This window comes from Alosa sapidissima, chromosome 10 (assembly GCF_018492685.1).
Source record: "Alosa sapidissima isolate fAloSap1 chromosome 10, fAloSap1.pri, whole genome shotgun sequence".
NCBI classification, from domain to species: domain Eukaryota; kingdom Metazoa; phylum Chordata; class Actinopteri; order Clupeiformes; family Clupeidae; genus Alosa; species Alosa sapidissima.
The window spans coordinates 23,770,844-23,790,230 of record NC_055966.1 but is presented as its reverse complement, the minus strand read 5'-3'; the positions used below and the strand labels follow the sequence as shown (position 1 = coordinate 23,790,230).

General features: G+C 43.2%; 1 protein-coding gene across 1 annotated transcript; it reads right to left on the bottom strand.

Annotated features, from left to right (window-relative positions):
* Positions 1 to 361: 361 nt before the first annotated feature.
* cenpw (centromere protein W) lies at positions 362 to 11,935 on the bottom strand. The gene is made up of 3 exons (XM_042107126.1): positions 11,735 to 11,935; positions 2,782 to 2,895; positions 362 to 675 (listed from the first exon to the last, which is right to left on the bottom strand). Exons 1-3 carry the CDS (start codon positions 11,819 to 11,821, stop codon positions 649 to 651), a joined length of 228 nt encoding a protein of 75 aa, XP_041963060.1. The 5' UTR covers positions 11,822 to 11,935; the 3' UTR covers positions 362 to 648.
* Positions 11,936 to 19,387: the final 7,452 nt, after the last annotated feature.

Sequence of the window (19,387 nt, the reverse complement as noted above, 5' to 3'; positions counted from 1 at the left end):
AGGGAATAAAAGTCAGCCAATGGGCCGTAATTAGGTTTGTGGTAGTATTTTCTCACTTCTGATAAGCAGTTCTTCGAGTTTCTGGGGCTGACAGATATATTAGGTCCTAAAATAGCAATGTTAGCAACCGATTATTAAGGCACAGCTGAGAGATAGCCATCTCCTTACAACAGGGAAAAAAATGAAATATCATCTGAATGAACTTTCCTACAACGAAACCTGCTTTCGTGTGCGGCCAGCCATAATGGCCCCACTGTTGTCTATGGCCCACAGCCAAGTATTTTGTTTTTAACAAGGAGAGGGGGGAGAGAAAAACGTAGCCGGTCACTCCACCATGTTAAAGCGTGAAGCATTAGTCGTGTAAAGTGCCAAAAAAATGTTTATTTACAAGCATTAGATAATCACTGAATACAGAAAAAAAAGACTTCAATGTAGTGGTGCAATGATGGTTATGAGGCAATGCATTGGCTTAAATCAAGATTACTGTTGAATAAAAGACAAACACAAAAGCCATTTCCTAAAAAGCAAGATTTAAACAACTCTAAAATCTGCCTGTGTGTTGTACAATCTAAGCAAAACATTACGACTTGGGATCTTCAGGCCATGATTGACCAACAGAAGATGACGAGGAGGATCGTCCCTGTGTAGTCAACCCCGGACACTTTTGAGAAGTTTCTGAAAACGGAGTTCAGAAAGAAAAACAAGGTTAAAGTATGCACAACAATGTACAATAAAAAGTACCTGAGAGAAACAAAAAACGCTTTTGGTCCACAATGCACATAATATACTGTACATCGAGCTCCTGTTAATGCTAAATGGTTAAGTCTGACGGTCCGATGTCCAAAGCTGATGAAGTAGTAACCCTGTCAGATCTCAAACATCTATACAAGCTGGATGCTAACCTCTTTTCAGCCCCTCTCACTCTGTTCCCAGCCCATTTCCTTCACATTCAACTTCAATGTTTGTTAGAAAGTTTATTTTTTCTGATTCCGATGAAATATTACACACTTGTTTTTCTGGAGTTCCTACATTGGAAGGGGCCTGTTTGAACTGCACAAAGTGTGTAATTTCAAGCGTCTTGGTTGTGACAGGCCGTCACGGACCCTTGCTTTAATGAAACAACCGGACCATTCTTCACCCTCCCGGGCAGCGCCGCATCTGTGCAAAGAAGCCCCACAGCCCTGCAGTGAATTACCTTTTAATCAAATAAGCTTCCCTTCGTCATAAAATAAACGCAGCGTGTTGACTTTAAACGGGCCGGATCTCTGCTCAGCGTTACAGTGACTGGCCTGGCCGTGGGCACGCTGATCAGTGCTCCTCCGAGGGCCTGACTCAGGGCAGGGGGGTGGTGGTGGAGGGGGGGGGGGGGGGGGGGGTGGTGGTGGTGGAGGGGGGGTGCGTTTTTAGCACTCCGGCTACCAGCAATGCAGCCGGGAGCTGCTTCCCAGCGCCTGCCAAGGCAGCCAGAGAGAGTGGAGAGAGAGAGAGAGAGAGAGAGAGAGTGGAGAGAGAGAGAGAGAGAGTGGAGAGAGAGAGAGAGAGAGAGAGAGAGAGACCCGGCGAAACAGAAAAGGGTCGCTTCTCTCTCCTACATTGGGCAGAAGGAGGAAGTGGAGAAAGGAAAACAAGAGCGCTGGGAAATGCTGCAGCTGTTAGCAAGACAAGAGAGGACAGACAGAGAACGAGAAAGAGAGAGAGACGGAGAGACGGAGAGAGAGAGAGACGGAGAGAGAGAGAGAGAAAGAGGAAAAAAGAGAAAGAGACCAAAAAAAGAAAGGGAGAGAGAGAGAGAAAGAAAGAAACGGAGCAATCCACACTATGGTTTTACATCATCATCATTCATCGTCACAGCACACGGTCATTACCAGTCAACCCACATGGGAGCACATTCCCACCCCTGACGGTCCAGAGTGACAGTAGAGCGCTGGCTGGGAGTCTATCGCAATCAGCCCACGAGGTGAGGCGGAGGCCACCATGTCAAGCCAAAGGGGCCAAAGCGTGAGAGTGTGTCTGCCATATGCGCGTATGAACTCATTCATGCAACTGGGTGGCAAAGCATGTTTTACACACTCCTCGTTCTCGGCAGTGCAAAGCAGGCAAACACCCAGAAGTGTACATCTGAATGTGGAAAAAAAAAAAAAAAAGGAAAGCCCTGCCACTGACGTTTGACAGATGGGCTAATGACTGTATTGATTGCAGCAACACATACTGATGAAGGAAGACCAATGAAAGAGCAGCATCGGATTACATCTGTTTGCAATAGGGCGTGATTAAATTGATATGCACTGGAAACACTATCCCACTAATCAGAGGGCACATCTAGCTTTGTCAGAGGGGCATGTTGCTTCGGCTGAAAAACTATACCCTTTCCAAGATGCAAGTCGTAAAAAAGAGACAGAGAGGCATGCGCGCGCGCGCACGCACACACACACACACACACACGCACGCACGCACGCGCACACACACACACACACACACACACACACGAGTTGGAAGAGAGGGAGAGAAAAGTTCCTCAGATAATGGTTTTAAATGCAGCATGTTAACAGAAATAAAGAAACCGCAACAAAGGCGTCAGTGATGTGTGAACCGCTTAAAAGTTCCTTACAGGAAACACAAAGTACGCCAATTTTATGCATGCATGCACGCAGTCTGAGATGAGGGCCTTGCTCCAAGGCCTTTATAGACAGACTTGAAACAGTACTTGAGGCTAATAAGGCAACACATATGGAGAACAACGACAGGAAGCCTAGTGCGCGAGGCAGATAATAGCTTTGTTACCTTGGAGACGGCTTGGACGTGGTGAGCTTTGATGGTGGCTGATTTTTCCTCGAAGGCCTTGGCCCGTGCCTCCTCAGCCAGTCGGTGGAGAAAGAGCAGCATGTCCAATTGCACCTAAAGGAGACACATACGTCGAAGCATTAAAAGAACAAAGGGGAAACTGGGCATAGAATTAAGCCAGACAACCCGTGTTTTGCATGTATATAACCCATAAATGGTTCATTGATGGGCATGCCATTCAAGTTGTATTGAAAAGGCTTAACGACAGTTAAGTGCATGATTTGGCATGCTGCTGCAGCAGATTTGAACGTGCCAACCTGGACCCTCTCTCTGCTATAGACGCAGAATAGAACCTGGCATGTTAGAGCAGGGCATGAGGTACTTCAGGTCATGGATAGGGACAACATTCCGTGCCCATTGCAGGCGCTACCACTGTTGACGTCCCTCATTGACACAGCTGGGCCAATTACCGTGGAATGCGTCTGATGTGTTCCATCAGGCCAACATCACAGAGCAGACTGATCAGCTACTATATTTCAAGCATTGGCACCGTGATTGTGTGGGTTTTTCAGCACAGCGACCTTTAATACTGGCACCACAACCGCATGATGAACCCCATCGAAAATGTATGGAACTCAGGTGCTGGTCCGTCCACAAAGGGAGCAAGGGAGCAGGGGGTCTGACTGCGAGAGGAACTATAAATCCATCAATCTCTTCCCACCCCCCGTGTTGCAGCCTGTGCCTCCCACGAGGCAGACCCCCCCAATGCGCACGGCCATTCTTCACATTTAGGCCTGGATTACACCAGGAAATTGTCTCCTTTTCAGCGGTTCATCCATCTTACTCCACCTTGTCACGAGATGCTGGGCACAGCGGGGTGGGGGGTGGTTGGTCAGCCCTGCGCGGGAGATCTCTGCAGGCTCCCTACGCTTAAGCGACCAGGTCTTCGGCTTATCCACGGCTTACCTGGCCAGTGCCACTGCTCCCTCACCTTGCCACCGCCCTGTGGGTCTCCATGTCCCTCCAACTGCCCATTACTCTGGACAGGTGCTTGGTTTGTTCACCCCCCCCCCCCCTCTCATCATTACTGGTCTTTCTCCTTCTGTGTGTCTCCTGGTGGCCATCTCTATCCAAATCTTTTTGACCCACATATTTTACTCTCTCTCTCCCTCTCCGAGTACTGGGCCTTGAGTCTTCACAAGTTGCTGATGACAGGCCACAGCTTAGCATATCTGACTCTTGACCGCAGTGGAAAAAGAAATGGGCTGTTGTGGAGAAATGGAAGAAACGAGAATGGAACACGCCGAACACTGTATCTCTCTTTCCAATGGAAAATCAAAAGAGGTAACAAGAGAGCTAGCGCTTCGACAATCTAAACTAAACTCTTTAATCTTTTTGTCTGTTTGAATTATTTTGCCTTGATCCAGCAATATGACTCCTGAGCAGAGGTGGGAGATCTGCCCTCATACCGATGATTGCTTAAAGTAAACCTGTAAACCATGTGTTGTGAGTTTGCCACTAAACGGAGAAAGGCGTCATTAACCACCCAGACAAATTTTGATTAATAAAAACATTGGCAAGTGTATTAAATGAAGTTTCACAATCATGAAAAATGGGCGGTACACTCTGGTCTTAAACGCTGTGGGCAGGTCCACTTACTGTGTCGTCATGCCCAATCGGGGCTAAGGTGCCATCCCTCTCAACTGTCCTACGACATATTGTTTCAACCAGACCCACAGAGAGAGAGAGAGAGAGAGTTGCCACACTCTTTCGGCTCCCGCACACAGTTGCGTTCTGTCAACGCATGCGGGTGGGTGTTCCCGATGGTAGCTATGCAAATGACTTAAGGTATAACTGAAATTTGATTGGCTGGTGCCGTCTGTTGTTCGCTTGTTCGTAATTTGATTGGCTGGTGCCGTCCGTCGGTGCAGCAACAGCTGAACTTCTCAACGCGAGCGAGGGGGGCAACGGACCCACAATTCAGTTCGGCAACGGATGACGTAAAGTGAACAGGATGAGTCTCCAGCACTACAACGCACGCAACTGTGTGCGGGAGCCGTTAGACGTTGCCACCACCTGGTCATGTGCTTCATGCACGCCTCAATAGTTCCTAAAAACCAGCTGTGTGCTGTATGGTTATCCAGTAAGAGGGCAGGATATAGGGCTTAAAGCAATACAAATGTCTGTGCCTGAAGTTATCAGACATTTATGAGGAGATCATATATACTGTAGTGTCATTGCCTACTTTCAAATCTTAAGCATACCAGGTCATGCCTGAACGCCCTGGGGATGTATTTCTGGATGCTGGAGGGCGGGATCTAGTAAACCATTGGCTACTGACTAGTTTCTGGAACTTTCACCGTCTCCATGACCAGGAAACTGGCATGGAAAAACGCTGCCATTTGTCTCCTATGGGAGTGTCGCCACTCTTTGTCTCTACGGCTCTGGTTTCAACTATTCTCTCAACAAGCTCATTCTAATTAGCACAACTCTCCAGCCAGATAGACGAGCTATTTAGTGAATACACCTGTGTTAAGTGCACAAAGTAGGCCTATGCATCTTGTTTTAATCTATGGATTTAAACTACGGAAAGCAGATTTTTAACAATGCCTGTAGTTTTCTAACCTATAAAAGGGGTTTCCATACAAATCTCCAACAAATAAACAAACATGCACACCACCACATTGTTTGTCGAATGCTTGTCAGCTGAAAATGTCAGCGCTGGTGTACGTGGGCAAGTGACATAAAAGTCGGTAAACTTATGTCGGCAGCTATTTGCGGAAGCCTTGAGGCTTATCCACCTACTCCCTCGACTCCTAAGAGGAGGGGTTATGCTAAATGCGGAATTCTCAGCCCACCCTCTCACAGCCAAACGCGTGGGGCCCACACCCTGTAAAACATACATGCCAACAGGTTATGTACTTGCAGGCTCGTCTGTAAAGCGTGGACACACACACACGCACACACACACACGCACACGCGCGCGAACACACACGCTACACAACTCCCCACTTTCTAAATCACACAGCCAAGTGTCCACAATCCCTCTGAACCACATCCAAAAAGTTTTCCAAACACTGCTAATGATTTCAATGGAAAAAACCAGCCGCTTTTCCCCGTGCATCTACATGATAGCCATTTGGATGCAATTTAAATCTATTAATACCTCATTTTCATAATTGTAGGTCATCTCTGGGCCGTCTGAATATTTCCCCCAAACAGCTGGCCCTGCAAGTGTCTTGGGCGGAACGAGAGCCGAAAGGCACGGACCTCGCAGCGTGCCAGAGCCCCTGCCAAAACTTAATGACCCGACTGAATTGATTAAAGGAGAGGGTCTCCCTCCACCGACCACCTCTCAAGACACGGGAGAGAGAGAGAGAGAGAGAGAGAGAGAGAGAGAGAGAGAGAGAGAGAGAGAGAGAGAGAGAGAGAGAGAGAGAGAGAGAGAGAGAGAAGAGAAGTGTTTGTGAAGAAAGGAGAGTCACTTTTCCCCTTCCTTGTGTTTTACCGGGCTTCACGCCGGACCTGCATCGAGGCGAGCACATTTGTTACCACTTCACCAATACCCCTCACAGCACATCCGAGCTGTACACAAACCCCAGCAAAGATAAATAAACCAGCAATTGGACAGTGAAAATCGAGCATTCAAAACCTGGCATAACAATTATTAAAAAAAAAAAAGCTCCTCTGGACAAACAAAGGACCTTCATCTTTTTTTTCTTGTTGAATTGCAATTACTTCACAATAAGTCCTCTAAATTGAGCCCTGCAAGTTTACAGTACAGGTCATGCGTCAGTCAAAGAACATGGTAATTAAGCAGAGGAGAAACTGTAGAGCTAACATTGCCAAGACGATGGAAATTCCCATGATAAGGTACACTGTAAGAAATTAACCTGGGCTGAAACGTACAGTATGAACTGGCCCCCCTAAAACACCTTGAAAACCAGCCCTCCCTGAGGGTCTGACCTAGCCTGACGCACAGTATAAACAGAGGTGTGACTTACTAAATAGCTTACCAAAGTCTCCAAAAAAATGAAAGGTAAATAAGCAGGGTGCCTTTAGTAAACGCTCATTAACCTGGTGTGAGAAATGGTCCCTGTGAGCACCAGAACGCTGTTAGCTGCACCTGCAGTATCGGAGGGCTCTAGGGTGTTTCAGGCTTCCCACATATCTCAGAGAGAGGGAACAAGCAGGACACTAGAGTGGAAGAGGGAGGGGGAAAAAAAGAACAGGAAAGCGGACACTTTCACAGCTTCCTCGCAGGATGGAACTGATTGTTTTTGCGTTCAATCGACCATCAAATGCCGCCAGGGCCATCGAGGTTCAGCAGCAGAACAAAGCCACCACAGAGAGCGCACCCCGCCCTGCCCTTTGGGTCGCCTCAAACACCAAAAGCTGCAACCCGGCAGGTCTGCCACGGGCTCCCAGAGGGACACAGACCAAACGCGGCCTGCAAAGGGGGACAACACACCGGCGGCCTTGCTGCCGAAGTACTTAATCTGGGGCACCAAGGCTGGAAGAGACAAATTATGATGGAGCAGGCTTCTGCGCCTGCTAGCTATGGCATTTGAACCGAATAACAGGCCAGTAGAGTTGAGACCACCAAGAACAGTCTACAGTACAGTCAAGTATATTGTTTGTTTGTAGTGAGATTTTAAAACAAACAAAAATGGACCTGGACTATAGATACTTACAGGCAAGTCTGTCTAGGGAACTCAGTGCCATCTTGGAAAAGTATTCCTTGTTATGGACACACAACAAGGATAAAATTAGGATAGGATTAGGATAAAAAAGTTTTAATATTAAAAGGTGTTCTTGACATACTGACAGTATATAAAATTAAACTAAAAAAAAACATTGGTTAAACTAGGCTACATGGCTTTTCTACTACATAGAGAGTAGGACTCCACCATCATAAACCTAGTGCGAGTTAGCAATAGTTTCCCATTTATTCACAAAGTAGTCTGTCTGTTCCTATACTGACTGGAAGCTAGATTCTCTATTAAAGTGAGCCGTGGACTTGAATGTGATTCAAGTCAACGATAATTTCTCATTCAGCAGGAAATACATCAACACCATAAGCTTTACAAGGTACCTGAATCACCTTTGATAGTAGATGATGAGAAGAAATTTTATGGACAAAGATTAGCCTACACATGTCTACATATTACCTCCTTATGTTAGATCAAGAGGCATTAACACTCTTGTGCGTAGGAGGCACCACCTATAGAATCCAATTAAAATTACACAAAGTGGAAATATATGACCGCAGCAGAACTCTGGCCAGCAGTGTAGTCCAAAATTAATTACAAAGAGAACAAAAAAGTGAAACTGTACAGGATGTATGGGCCGGGAGGTCGAAAACTATTCCCTTTTTCATTCCATAGCTCCCTCTTTCTTTCTAGCATTTGCTTAATTGTTGGATTAGACCCCTGTAAAGCTGCACACCTTGCAGGTGGTTTTTTTTTTTTTTACATCTCTGGCGGGCCTCCATCTCCACTCCCAATAAAGTCCAGTCCAGCTGGGAAAGCCTCTTATTTGGAGCGTGTTACAACCAGACGGCCACAGTACCACCACACTGTCATTACACACACACACACACAAAAAACCCCCTTTACAATCAGCACAGTGATTAGCCGTCTGAACCATGGCCTCTTAATACACATTAAACAGACGGTACACATCCACGCACTCAACAGAAAATGGGCTGGAGACGGTAATATTTAAAAACATGTTTAGCTTTAATGATCAATGCCATCTGTTAACTCAGAAAATAAAAAGAACAACACATTCTGTTAAGTGGTTAGGCTACTTTCTACAGTGGCATGTGGGAGGCTGGGTCAGTGACCACTTCAAAACCCTGTGATTTCTTTATAATGTCTGCCGGTCTTCCTGCGACTTCTTCCAATAACAACGTAGGGCGCAAAAACGATCTATCCTTAACCGTAAATTACAAAAACCCATACCTTTTTTATTTACATGCTTTCCCCTATGGTGACTGGGAGCGCTTGTGGTGGTGATCTGTCTATTTTGGTGTGATGGTCAACTACTGTGCATTCCTGTGATGCTGTGAAGTGGTTGACATAAGGCAGCAATCAAAAGAGTGGCAACCGACACTCACACACACCACGCCTTCCTGGGGCATCTGTGAACGCCACTTCATACAGATACATTAAGGCAGCCTAGGTCTGGTCTTTATTACCCACAATTTTGCTAATTTTGTGAATTTGTGTACTTATAAAAGTCTCTTAGCAACTGATGAATCATGGCAGTTATAAGGCCACATCAGTACAATGGCGTGCTACATTAGTGTAAGGAGTCATGGCACTCTGAACTGCTTTGAGGACTGGGCTCTCTCTGTGACTGCCTAGTGCCTATTGTAAATTCACGTCATCACAAACATAATTAAAATAGCATGTCAGGGGGAAGCCATAGTTCAGCCGGTCGCATCGGAGTCCTGTACCACTCATGGGCTCAGTCAGTGGAGTCCTATACCACACACGGGCTCAGTCAGTGGAGTCCTGTACCACGTAGGGGCTCAGTCAGTGGAGTCCTGTACGGGCTCAGTCAGGGGAGTCCTGTACCACACACGGGCTCAGTCAGTGGAGTCCTGTACCACACACGGGCTCAGTCAGTGCCCGCAGTGGCCGTGGTTTGGGTCAAGCCTGAGGCCATCTCCCGAACCCACTCCACATCTCTCTTTCCCATTTATTCCTGCCATCTCTTCACTGTCCAGTAGGATACAAGCTAACACCCCCCCTCCCCCCCTGGGCTACAATAGAGTTGTAACTTAGGGAAGGAAATATTTACATTTAGGAGTTGGTATACTACTACATGAATATTTGCATGTCAAAATTGTTAGGAGGCACACAACACTCCCCGCATGCCACTTTAATGATGCAATTCTCGTAACGCTCTGCGTGCGCGGGACACAGACGCAAGACTATACCAAACCTATTAGGCTATACATTGATAACATGATGGGGCAACATTTTATCAATGAACATAGTTCTATGAAGGTTGAGTATATAATTCTGAGAAATTACAATTGTAATAGGATATGGGTTGGAAAACAATTTGTTTAAAATTAGGCAGGCCTACAATCAGGAAAGACTGGCAATCAGGCACATCAATGGTATTCATGTTGTAGTGGGAATAATTACAAATTCATAAAGGATCTAACACTGCCCTATGCAAAATGAGCAAACAAAACTATCAACAGGACTAAAACTGCTACTATTTCCTTTAGTTGTAAAACCAGGTTTTTCAGGGATTACATGCTCTGGAATGCAGGGGGGGCATCTTGGACTTTTCTTTTTGCTAACAAGGAACACGTTCACAGATGTGGAGGAAATAAATATTTGATCCCTCACTGATTTTGTAAGTTTGCCCACTGACAAAGAAATTAAGGGTATATACTTTTAAAGGTAGGTTTATTTTAACAGTGAGAGACAGAATATCAAAAAATAAAATCCAGAAAATCACTTTTAAAAAAGATATAAATCGATTTACATTTCATTGAGTGAAATGCCCTACCAACCATAAAGAATTCTGGCTCCCACATATTAGTCATCTCGCTTTAAGAAAGCACTCCTAATCTCAACTAGTTACCTGTATAAAACACACCTGTCCACAGAATCAAACATTCAGACTCCAAGTACCATCTCCATCATGGGCAAGACCAAAGAGCTCTCTAAGGACAAAGGACAAGATTGTAGACCTGCACAAGGCCGGAATGGGCTAACTTACAAGACCATTGGCAACAAGCTGGGTGAGAAGGAGACAACTGTGTGATTATTCAAAAATGGAAGAACTCTTGAATTCTGACTATGACCCCAAGAACACCATCCTCACCGTTAAGCGTGGAGGTGAAAGCATAAAGCTTTGGGGTGCTTCTCTGCTAAGGGGTCGGGTCGACTTCACTGCATCGAGGAAAAGATGGATGGGGCCATGTACCGTGAAATCCTGGATGACAACTTCCTTCTCTCAGCCAGGACACTAAAAATGGGTTGTGGATGCGTGTTCCAGCACAACAATGACCCAAAACATATAGCCAAACAAAGGAGTGGATCAAGAAGAAGCACATTAAGGTCATGGAGTGGCCTAGCCAGTCTCCGGACCTTAATCCTATAAAAAATCTGTAGAGGGAGCTGAAGCTTTGAGTTGCCAGGCGACAGCCTCATACCTATAACGATTTGGAGAGGATCTGCAAAGAGGAGTGGTCCAAAATTCCTCCTGAGATGTGTGCAAACCTGGTAATAAGAAATAACCTCAAGAAACGTCTGACCTACTTGCCAGCAAGAGTTTCTCCACCAAGTACTAAGTGATATTGTGATAGGTGTTCAAATACTTATTTCACTCAATGAAATGCAAAATAATTTATATCTTTTATTTAATGTGATTTTTCTTTTTGATAGTCTGTCTCTCATTGTTAAAATAAACCTACCACCAAAACTATAGGCCGTTCATTTCTTTGTCATTGGGCAAACTTACAAAATCAGTGAGGGATTTTTTTTCCTCACAGAGGCAACGGACAATGGTTCAACCATCCACCACAACCCCTGAAGACCACTGGCCACTTGAAGTCATTACCTCAGGTCATCACGACAGTCACAAGTAAAATCTTATATCCCATATTGAGTCAACACAAAGGCTAAAGTTTACCCACTCGTTGACGTTACCAAAACATGCTGGCGAATTTGATTAACGTAGAGCCAAACTCCGCGTTTACGCTAGGATGTGTAGGCTAATTTCTTTGCAAAGAATCGGTCGTGTAAGTTACCGTTATACATATGTTGGCACTGGACAAAGCACTCGAAAATGTTATTCACTGAATGAACCAAGCTGTGGGTAGGTAACGTTAACGTTAAAGGTAGACCTAACCTGTGTCGAACAAACATGCATGAGCTGTTTTGTAGCGTTGTACACATACGCCGCTAAAATAAAAACTCACCATCAAATCTGCATTAGCACCAATTCGCATGTTGGTTTTCTCTTTTAAGATATCTTTGATAGCTTTTCTTGGTATTTTATTCGGCATTTTGTTTTTACTTTTGCGCGCGTTGTAAAAATACACGAGTTGACTATAAACAAAATCCGAAAGTCTCTGTGGTTCAGTTTTTCAATCTGCCGCGCATTTACTACCGGCTTTTGTTGATGACGTAACACGACGCATGTATATGACGTCATGTAATTACATTTTTAGTAGTTCGGAGAAAGTAGGCCTAAATCTTTGGAGATGCTTCTTGGGAAATGCAGAAAACATAGAGGAGCCAACTGAAAAGGTTTTATGGAGAAAGGCATGGGGAAAATGTTAGAGAAAGCAACAGCCCTCAATGCATAAACCAGGAACTACTCAGTTTTATATTAGGCCTAATGCAACATTTTTACACTTAGGCTACAGTATAGCCGAAGTCTAATTAATTGAATAAATGTGAGTAAAATAGTTATGCATAACTGCATTTAATACAAATACAAATAAAATTAGGTAGGTATAAACATCTTAAAAGTCAATTATTTAGGCTACATTTAGGCCTAGGCCTACTTGTACTTGCCCAATTCATAGTTTTTATTTTTTATTTCTTTTTAACACAGTGCATTTCCCAGAATGCTACAGCCCCATATTCTGAATGAGATCATACTCCTAACTGAAATATGACTTTCGACCTTCTACAATACTAAATGACAGTGCTAAAGGCTTTAGGCTACAGGATGTTGTGTATTTCACGTTGATCCCACACACCATCAAGTAGATGATTATCCGCAACACACTAGTCGTGTGGGTGCACATCATTATGATAAATGATAATGATGGTAAGGTTAATTATATCAAGCATGCTGTATTAACAATGTGGATGTAATTGTTTGTGCTATGTCATGAATGAATCACTAGGATTAGTTAGAATGTGCAGAACAGTTAAAATGTTGCAGTTCTGATTCTCCATGAGCCTTTTTAAGATGAGTCTTAAAATTGTGATTGTCTGACATTTTCTGTACTGTAGACTATGATAACTTCAATTGAATCTGTAAGAATATTGGAAGTAAAGTCAATATCTATTATGACACATGACACATGAATCTGATGGAGCCATCAGTAAAAGAGTTACTCTGATTGATTGTGTAGCTTGCAAAGCTGTTCCTGAAGAACTGCAATGTAATCATCAGATATTCCACGTAAAGAAGAATGTTGATTTTCAATGCATAATTATAGTAGTTATTGAAACCGATCAGTTTAAGTACCCCCACACAAATATTTGTTGAATATCTGCCAGAAATATGAAGGATCGTAAAGATGCTATTTCTGTTGGATTTTTAGATCTTTAAAAAATAAAAAGGTCTTTAGGTGCTATTTATAAATGTGATCAAAGTAGTTGCTTGTTATTGCTGTGATATTTACAAAGCAACTGATTTTAGTGAATGTTCACATGATGATTGGGCAGAAGGTTAATAAAGTTGTGGTAAATTAGTTAAATGCATTGCATGTTTGTGTCTATCAGCGATCTATAAATGACCACTACATCAACAAATGCAAGACTCAACCTTTATCAATAATAATTTGCAGCTATTGAAAGCCTCATTTTATGACACCAAAAACTACCCAAACCTGTATCTTATAGATATTTGTGTTTTTATGCTTGGTAGATTATTCTGTTTTAGAACAATGGAAAGTATAGCTTGTGTTGCAGGTATTTTGACCACCAATAGGCTACAATTTTGGACATCTGCAAAACATTTTCTGAATTAAAAATAAATTAATAAGTATAATATGGAGCTGAAACCATGCCAGAATTCAGTCCATGTAAATGTTGCATGTTCATGGTTTCTATTAATTTCTCATGGCTTTGGCATTTGGCAGAGTTTTGAAAGAGGGTAGCCTTAGGACATAGCCACCATAACTTATAAAATATTAGCTGAATAGTTGCAGTTTGTTCAGTGATCAGTTAAAGGTAATAAAGTGCAAATGGCTGGAGAGAATAATTAGACCATGCACATGTTTTTCTGAAACATATCAGCATAATTAATAAACAGACTCAGGCTCAAGATCCTTTCTGATAAGGGGTGACACAGCAGAACAGGTCTTTCATGGTTAAAAAAACACTTTTTACATTTTAGATTTGTGATTTTGATGGAACTCTTCCAATGGCACTGTTTCTTTTCTGTGTTCTTTAGAGAAATACATAATTATAAATGTCTGGGACTATGATTGTTCCAAAATGACGTCATTTTTATATTTTGCAACTATTTTCTGCATTAGGTTTAGTAAAATGCCTATCGCACGGTAACAATTAGAGGCCTTTTTGTTCTCATAGCTTTTCATGTGGGTTGATGTTTTATAGGTTATTAGAGAAATAGACATGCTCTTTCATGAAGGCAATTTAAACACTGCACATGGCATCAGATATTTCAATCAGATATTTAGATTTAAATGCTATGGAAATATTTAAGCAATGGAATGATGACTACTGTAAAATAGCAGCAGAGAATGTGTTTTAGCATCCAGGTCATTATGTTAATTTTAAAACACTCTAATTTCATTGAGATGAATGTGTGAGGGGATATATTGAAAAATAATGATTTATTAGTTTCTGTAAAATTGACAACATTTATAGCCTACACAACTGGAGTTTTTAAATATAATTTAAATTCTATGCTTTATTTACACCATCAATTGAAGAGTTTGGTTCCAAAATGCTATATCTCCGTTTTTGAAAACATTCAAGTCATGTTGTTTAATTGTGTATTTCAGGTAATATCGGTAAAATTGCAGTTGTGTTGTTTTGATTGGGTAAAGATGAATCAAATAACCCAGTTACAGTTCCACTGCAATTAAAACAACATTTAAAAAATATCTATGAAAATTCATTCAAATGGAGGATATAGCATGTTGGAACCAAACTCTTCAATTTTGCTTATACATTTTGAATACTAAATGTGTACAATCTACACAATTTGATTCCAGAATTCATTTCAGAACATTTTTATTATGGTAACATTCCATATCATTGTTTTTTCATATAATAATTTACACATGTATAGGAAGATATGAAGTCAATTATGGAACCATGAATGTAAAATTGGAACATTGTTTTGTGGATGTTTCACAGTGTTTTTGTTTACAGCTGCCTGAAAGCCCATTCATAATTAGTATGTCATTCGTGGGCAGCAACAGATTTTTCCACTTTTTGTGTCGACAAAATCCCAGCTTTCAGCTCACTAACACGATCAAAGCACCTTCATACATCATTAACTGGGAAGTGCAGCTACAACGACTTTGGACAATAAAGTTTTATCGCCCTCATCTTCACGCTCTGTTTTCAATTCCTTCATTTCCTAACATCTCAATAACCCAAAAAATATTTATTTCAGGCATTAAAAGAAAGAATTTCTTTCAGTTTACCCTTACCCAGTTTCTCCAATCAGCTTGATTTCATTATGGAAACTGCTTTCATGTCTACTTTGAGTAAGCTGACAAAAAAATCAAATGGTGCGAACATTTCATATCACGTTTATAAACAATCTCATTATATACATTTACTTTTGATTCTATTTGTTTATGGCTGCAAATGTAGAGAGGGTAAGTAACCAGATCTCAACAGAACCCACACGTTCCAGAAGCTCTTGGTTCTATCCAACAGCCTTTGTTCCCTCTGATTCACAGGCAACAGGGTGAACCCAACATATGTTTCAGTGGTTGACAGATACAACATTATACACAAGCAAACTGTCATCTGTGAAATACTTAAGTTTTAGATGTGCAGTGTAATCACTCAAAACCGTTTAGGGGGGCCCGAAGATTTATTTTATCCCTGTGGAAACCGCCATCTTACTAAATCAAATGAAACTGACAGATGGCTGTAGTGAGACCGGTGGCGGCGGCCATAGATTCAGCGTGGTGAATTACCTATGTCCAAACACTGTCCCAATCTGCATCTAATCCATCTGCGGAGCGGCCAGGGGAGGAGGGCCCGCTGCCTGGGGGACGGCAGAGCTCTGCTCTGTGTCTTGCCATATTAACGGGAAATGGCGAGTATCCTTTTCACCTGGCCTGCACCCCGCCCCGTACCCCGCAGCACAGTGACTTCATCCCTGCTGCATGCATGCCCGTAGGATACCTCTCTGTGGTCAACGAAGGCCAGTGAAGGTCACTCCCATCTCTCTTTGAAAGGTCATCCTACTGTAGGTGTCGTCTGCCACTGCACTGAGGTCATGTTGATGTTTTGCAGATCTGCGGGGCTCATGGTCTATATTCTGAATCCAACACGTGTTGTGTAGGCCATACTGTCGCCTGGCACTCATTCAGTTGTGATTAGCGATGAAATAGCCCTATGTGAAGTATTTATTCATGTCATCAAAGGCCATGGTTTGGCTCCATCTTGTTCTGGGGGTGTAATTTATGACACTGGGACAAATACAGAGGCTTTAAAATCTGAAGAGAGCCTTTGATATCATGTGATAAAAGTCTTTGATAAAAATGTGGACCTAATATGGTACATAAAGCACAAGGCAGGCACAATTATTATTTATAACGGCTTATTTTGAATAGAGAAAACAATCTGAACAATGCTGAATCTACATTAAATTGTTAGTCATAAATATGTTGGAAGAGAGGTAAATGGATACTTTGATTTTTACACGCACAATATCATTTGAGTCTCACATGTTGGAAGATATGGGAACTTTATGCGAAGAAGTCTCTCGGACATTTCCCAGCAACCTGCAGTATGCTTCAGCAGGCGTTGGGGCATCTGGGAGTCAAACATGCTCTGCAGTATACTATAGATTCCCGTTGGAGGGCTGCATAACCCATTTGGACAAGGTGATTGGTTTAAAGTGTGACCAAGCATATGTCTGCTTGAGTGCAGCTCTCCAGAGGAAATACCATCTGCATTGCAACCCACACTCTCGGAGAGTAACTCTCGGGAGACAGATGTCAACTCCTGGGTCAAAGCCAGGGTGAAGACCTCCAGTATCGAATGCAGACTTTAAACAGGTACTTTGTAGAGGGCGTAATGCTGCAAGTGTATATTCTCATGGGGGAATAAAAAAGGTGTTAAGAAGTTTCTTTTCTGTTGAATGTCAAGACACCTAGGCTGAAATCCCTCACACATGTGCAACAGTGGGTTCTGCGGAAGCGCTAGAATGGGGTGAAGGAGAACGAGAGTTTCTCCTGTGAGAAGGAAGATTTAAGATGGTCTTGTATCTTCTTTTGAACTTCCATAAGACACTTGACTAAAATCAGGCTAGACATTTGATACATGTAATGGCAGTTGTATTTGAATAAGAAACAGAAAAGCAATGACAGAATGCTGATTTAGCCCACCTACTCACTATTTGAATGTTTGCCACATGCCTCCAAACACATTTTCTTTTTAAAAAAATAGGCCTACTTTCATGGTATCGTGAGTTATTACATACGAATTTCAAATAAATCTACGTGGTCATTCAACTCAACACACAGAGCACATGCTCTCTAATGGGCGCTGGGCTTCTCTCCTTCTGGCCCCTTACCTCAAAAGAAAACAGATAACACCCTCAAGATGGCTGGTCTTGAAGGAAGCCATAAAGCCATACCAGCACCATGGCGTTGCTCAGAATTAACTTCAGCTGTCTGTGGTGGGATGCCGTAAATATCACCTCTGCTCGGAGAGCATCACACTATGAAGGTGACTGTTGGAGTGGACTGACTGGTGGAGAGTGTTTTGAAGTGATCTTGTTTTGAAGTGATCTGCATTCTGCCTGTGGCATGTAGACAGAGACTAACAGAGAAAAAGAGACAGGGAGATGTATTCATGTATGTTTGGATCAGAGAGCTCCTGGAGAGAGCATTGCTCTGGGCAATGGAGACAAGTAATCTCAGAATTCTACACAATCCGTCATGGGTCCATGTAGTATTGCCATAAGCGAGACTTCAAAGGAATATATGTGTTTTTTTTTTTTTTTAAATGAGTCAAACTCCTCTCCAGGTCCAACCAGGGTTCAAGGGCCACCCACCGCATTCATATATCAGCATATACACAAAAAGCCCCCAAGCAGACGTGAATCGATCAAAAGGCCACTGGACTGGTAGTATCCCACACCGGTGGACTGCTGCTGTGGCTAGGTCTACTACTACCTCCACTATACATACCTCCCCTTGGGCAGCACTTCAAACCCTGCATATAGACCCTTTCAACAATAAAAACAAAAACAATGCGTGAACATTCTATTTCGTTCCCAATCTACTTCCTCTGTATTAAGATAACATATGGAATGTTAAAACGGAAGCCTTGTGGGGCCAACTATGATGCTGATAATGGAACTCTCTTGAAAGGGTCTATATCTGGTATTCGGCTTTCGACTCAGCAGGAGGCATGTAGGGAAAGCTCTGAAGATGTGGCTTCAATTCCCCCTGCGGCTCACCCAGCAGCCTCTGATACATCACAGAAGGAGAAGAGAGAGAGAGAATGAAAGAGAGAGGGAGAGAGAAAAAATTAGGGAGAGAGAGAGGTAGAGAGAGAGAATGAGGAAGAGAGAGAGACAGAGAGAGAGAATGAGGGAGAGAGAGAGAGAGAGAGAGAGGCGCTGCTGTTGTGGGCTGTGCGGGAGCCGGGAGGAGGGTTCGACTGGTACCGTGTCCTCCACGCAAAGTTATTCCTCCTCTTGTCCGAGGCCAAGGAGGAGCTCTTATCACATCGGCCCGTTTCATCAGAGAGGCAGCAGAGAGGGAGCAAGGGGAAGAGGTTTCACAACACGCTCCGGAACATTCCTGGCCTGGCGCTGGCCTCGTTTCTGCCTTTGTGGGATTCAGTGGGTTTGCAACATTTAAACATTAAGCAGTTACATAACAAACATACAGTTTGTATATTCAGTCCACATTTTTTTTGTCAGCAATGTTGTGCACTGGTTTGTGTACCAACAAGGAGATGCTAGGCCATGGGATATGTGTCCCGTTGTTTGTTTTACTATTAAGAGCCAGCTATTGTCAGAAAGTGTTAAGATGTTTGCAAAGAGAAATGCACACGCTGATTGCACTGTAAGCATTTGTGAGTGGGGGAAAGCGAAGAAGAGAGAAATGCTGCTCGCTCGAGTTTGAGGAGAAGCTTGTGTGCAGCTTGCCATTAACAGCTTCCATCCAACATAAGGCACTCACGTACTGTTACCATGAGGAGAACATACAACTCGAGCTCAACTCAATTTTTCAGTCGTCCATCTAGGAGCTCCATGCGGCCCATTGTTATTCACAGACCAGAGCTCCCCTTACATCCTATTGGAGTTATTACTTTATCTAATTGCAGGCTTAATCCATCACCTCTGTGATTATTTTACCAGCTCTTCAGATTGGGGGAGTTTGAAGGGAGCCCCGGCCACCGGCCTTTGATATGGAGTCGCTGCGGAAACGAACCCAAGCAACGTGGCTCGGAAGGAGAGCAGGCGGGGTAAAAGGAGAGCGGGATAGTTTATTTGCATTCCCACGCTGTGTTTATGCCTACTGATTCCCAGTGACGGAGTCCTCCCTGTGCACCGGTCTGCTCTGCCCACTGAACAAGACTAACAGGTCCTATATTTTAGCTCTGTAAACTTCCCCACCTTAATGACAAACCCCCCCAAGACTCAAAAAGAAAAATGA

Excerpts from the sequence above, each read along its gene's own strand:
- cenpw (XM_042107126.1), bottom strand. The coding sequence starts at position 11,821 with ATGCCGAATAAAATACCAAGAAAAGCTATCAAAGATATCTTAAAAGAG. Across the intron at positions 2,896-11,734 it reads GTGCTAATGCAGATTTGATG|GTGCAATTGGACATGCTGCT; the intron begins GTGAGTTTTTAT and ends TGTCTCCTTTAG. Across the intron at positions 676-2,781 it reads ACGTCCAAGCCGTCTCCAAG|AAACTTCTCAAAAGTGTCCG; the intron begins GTAACAAAGCTA and ends CTCCGTTTTCAG.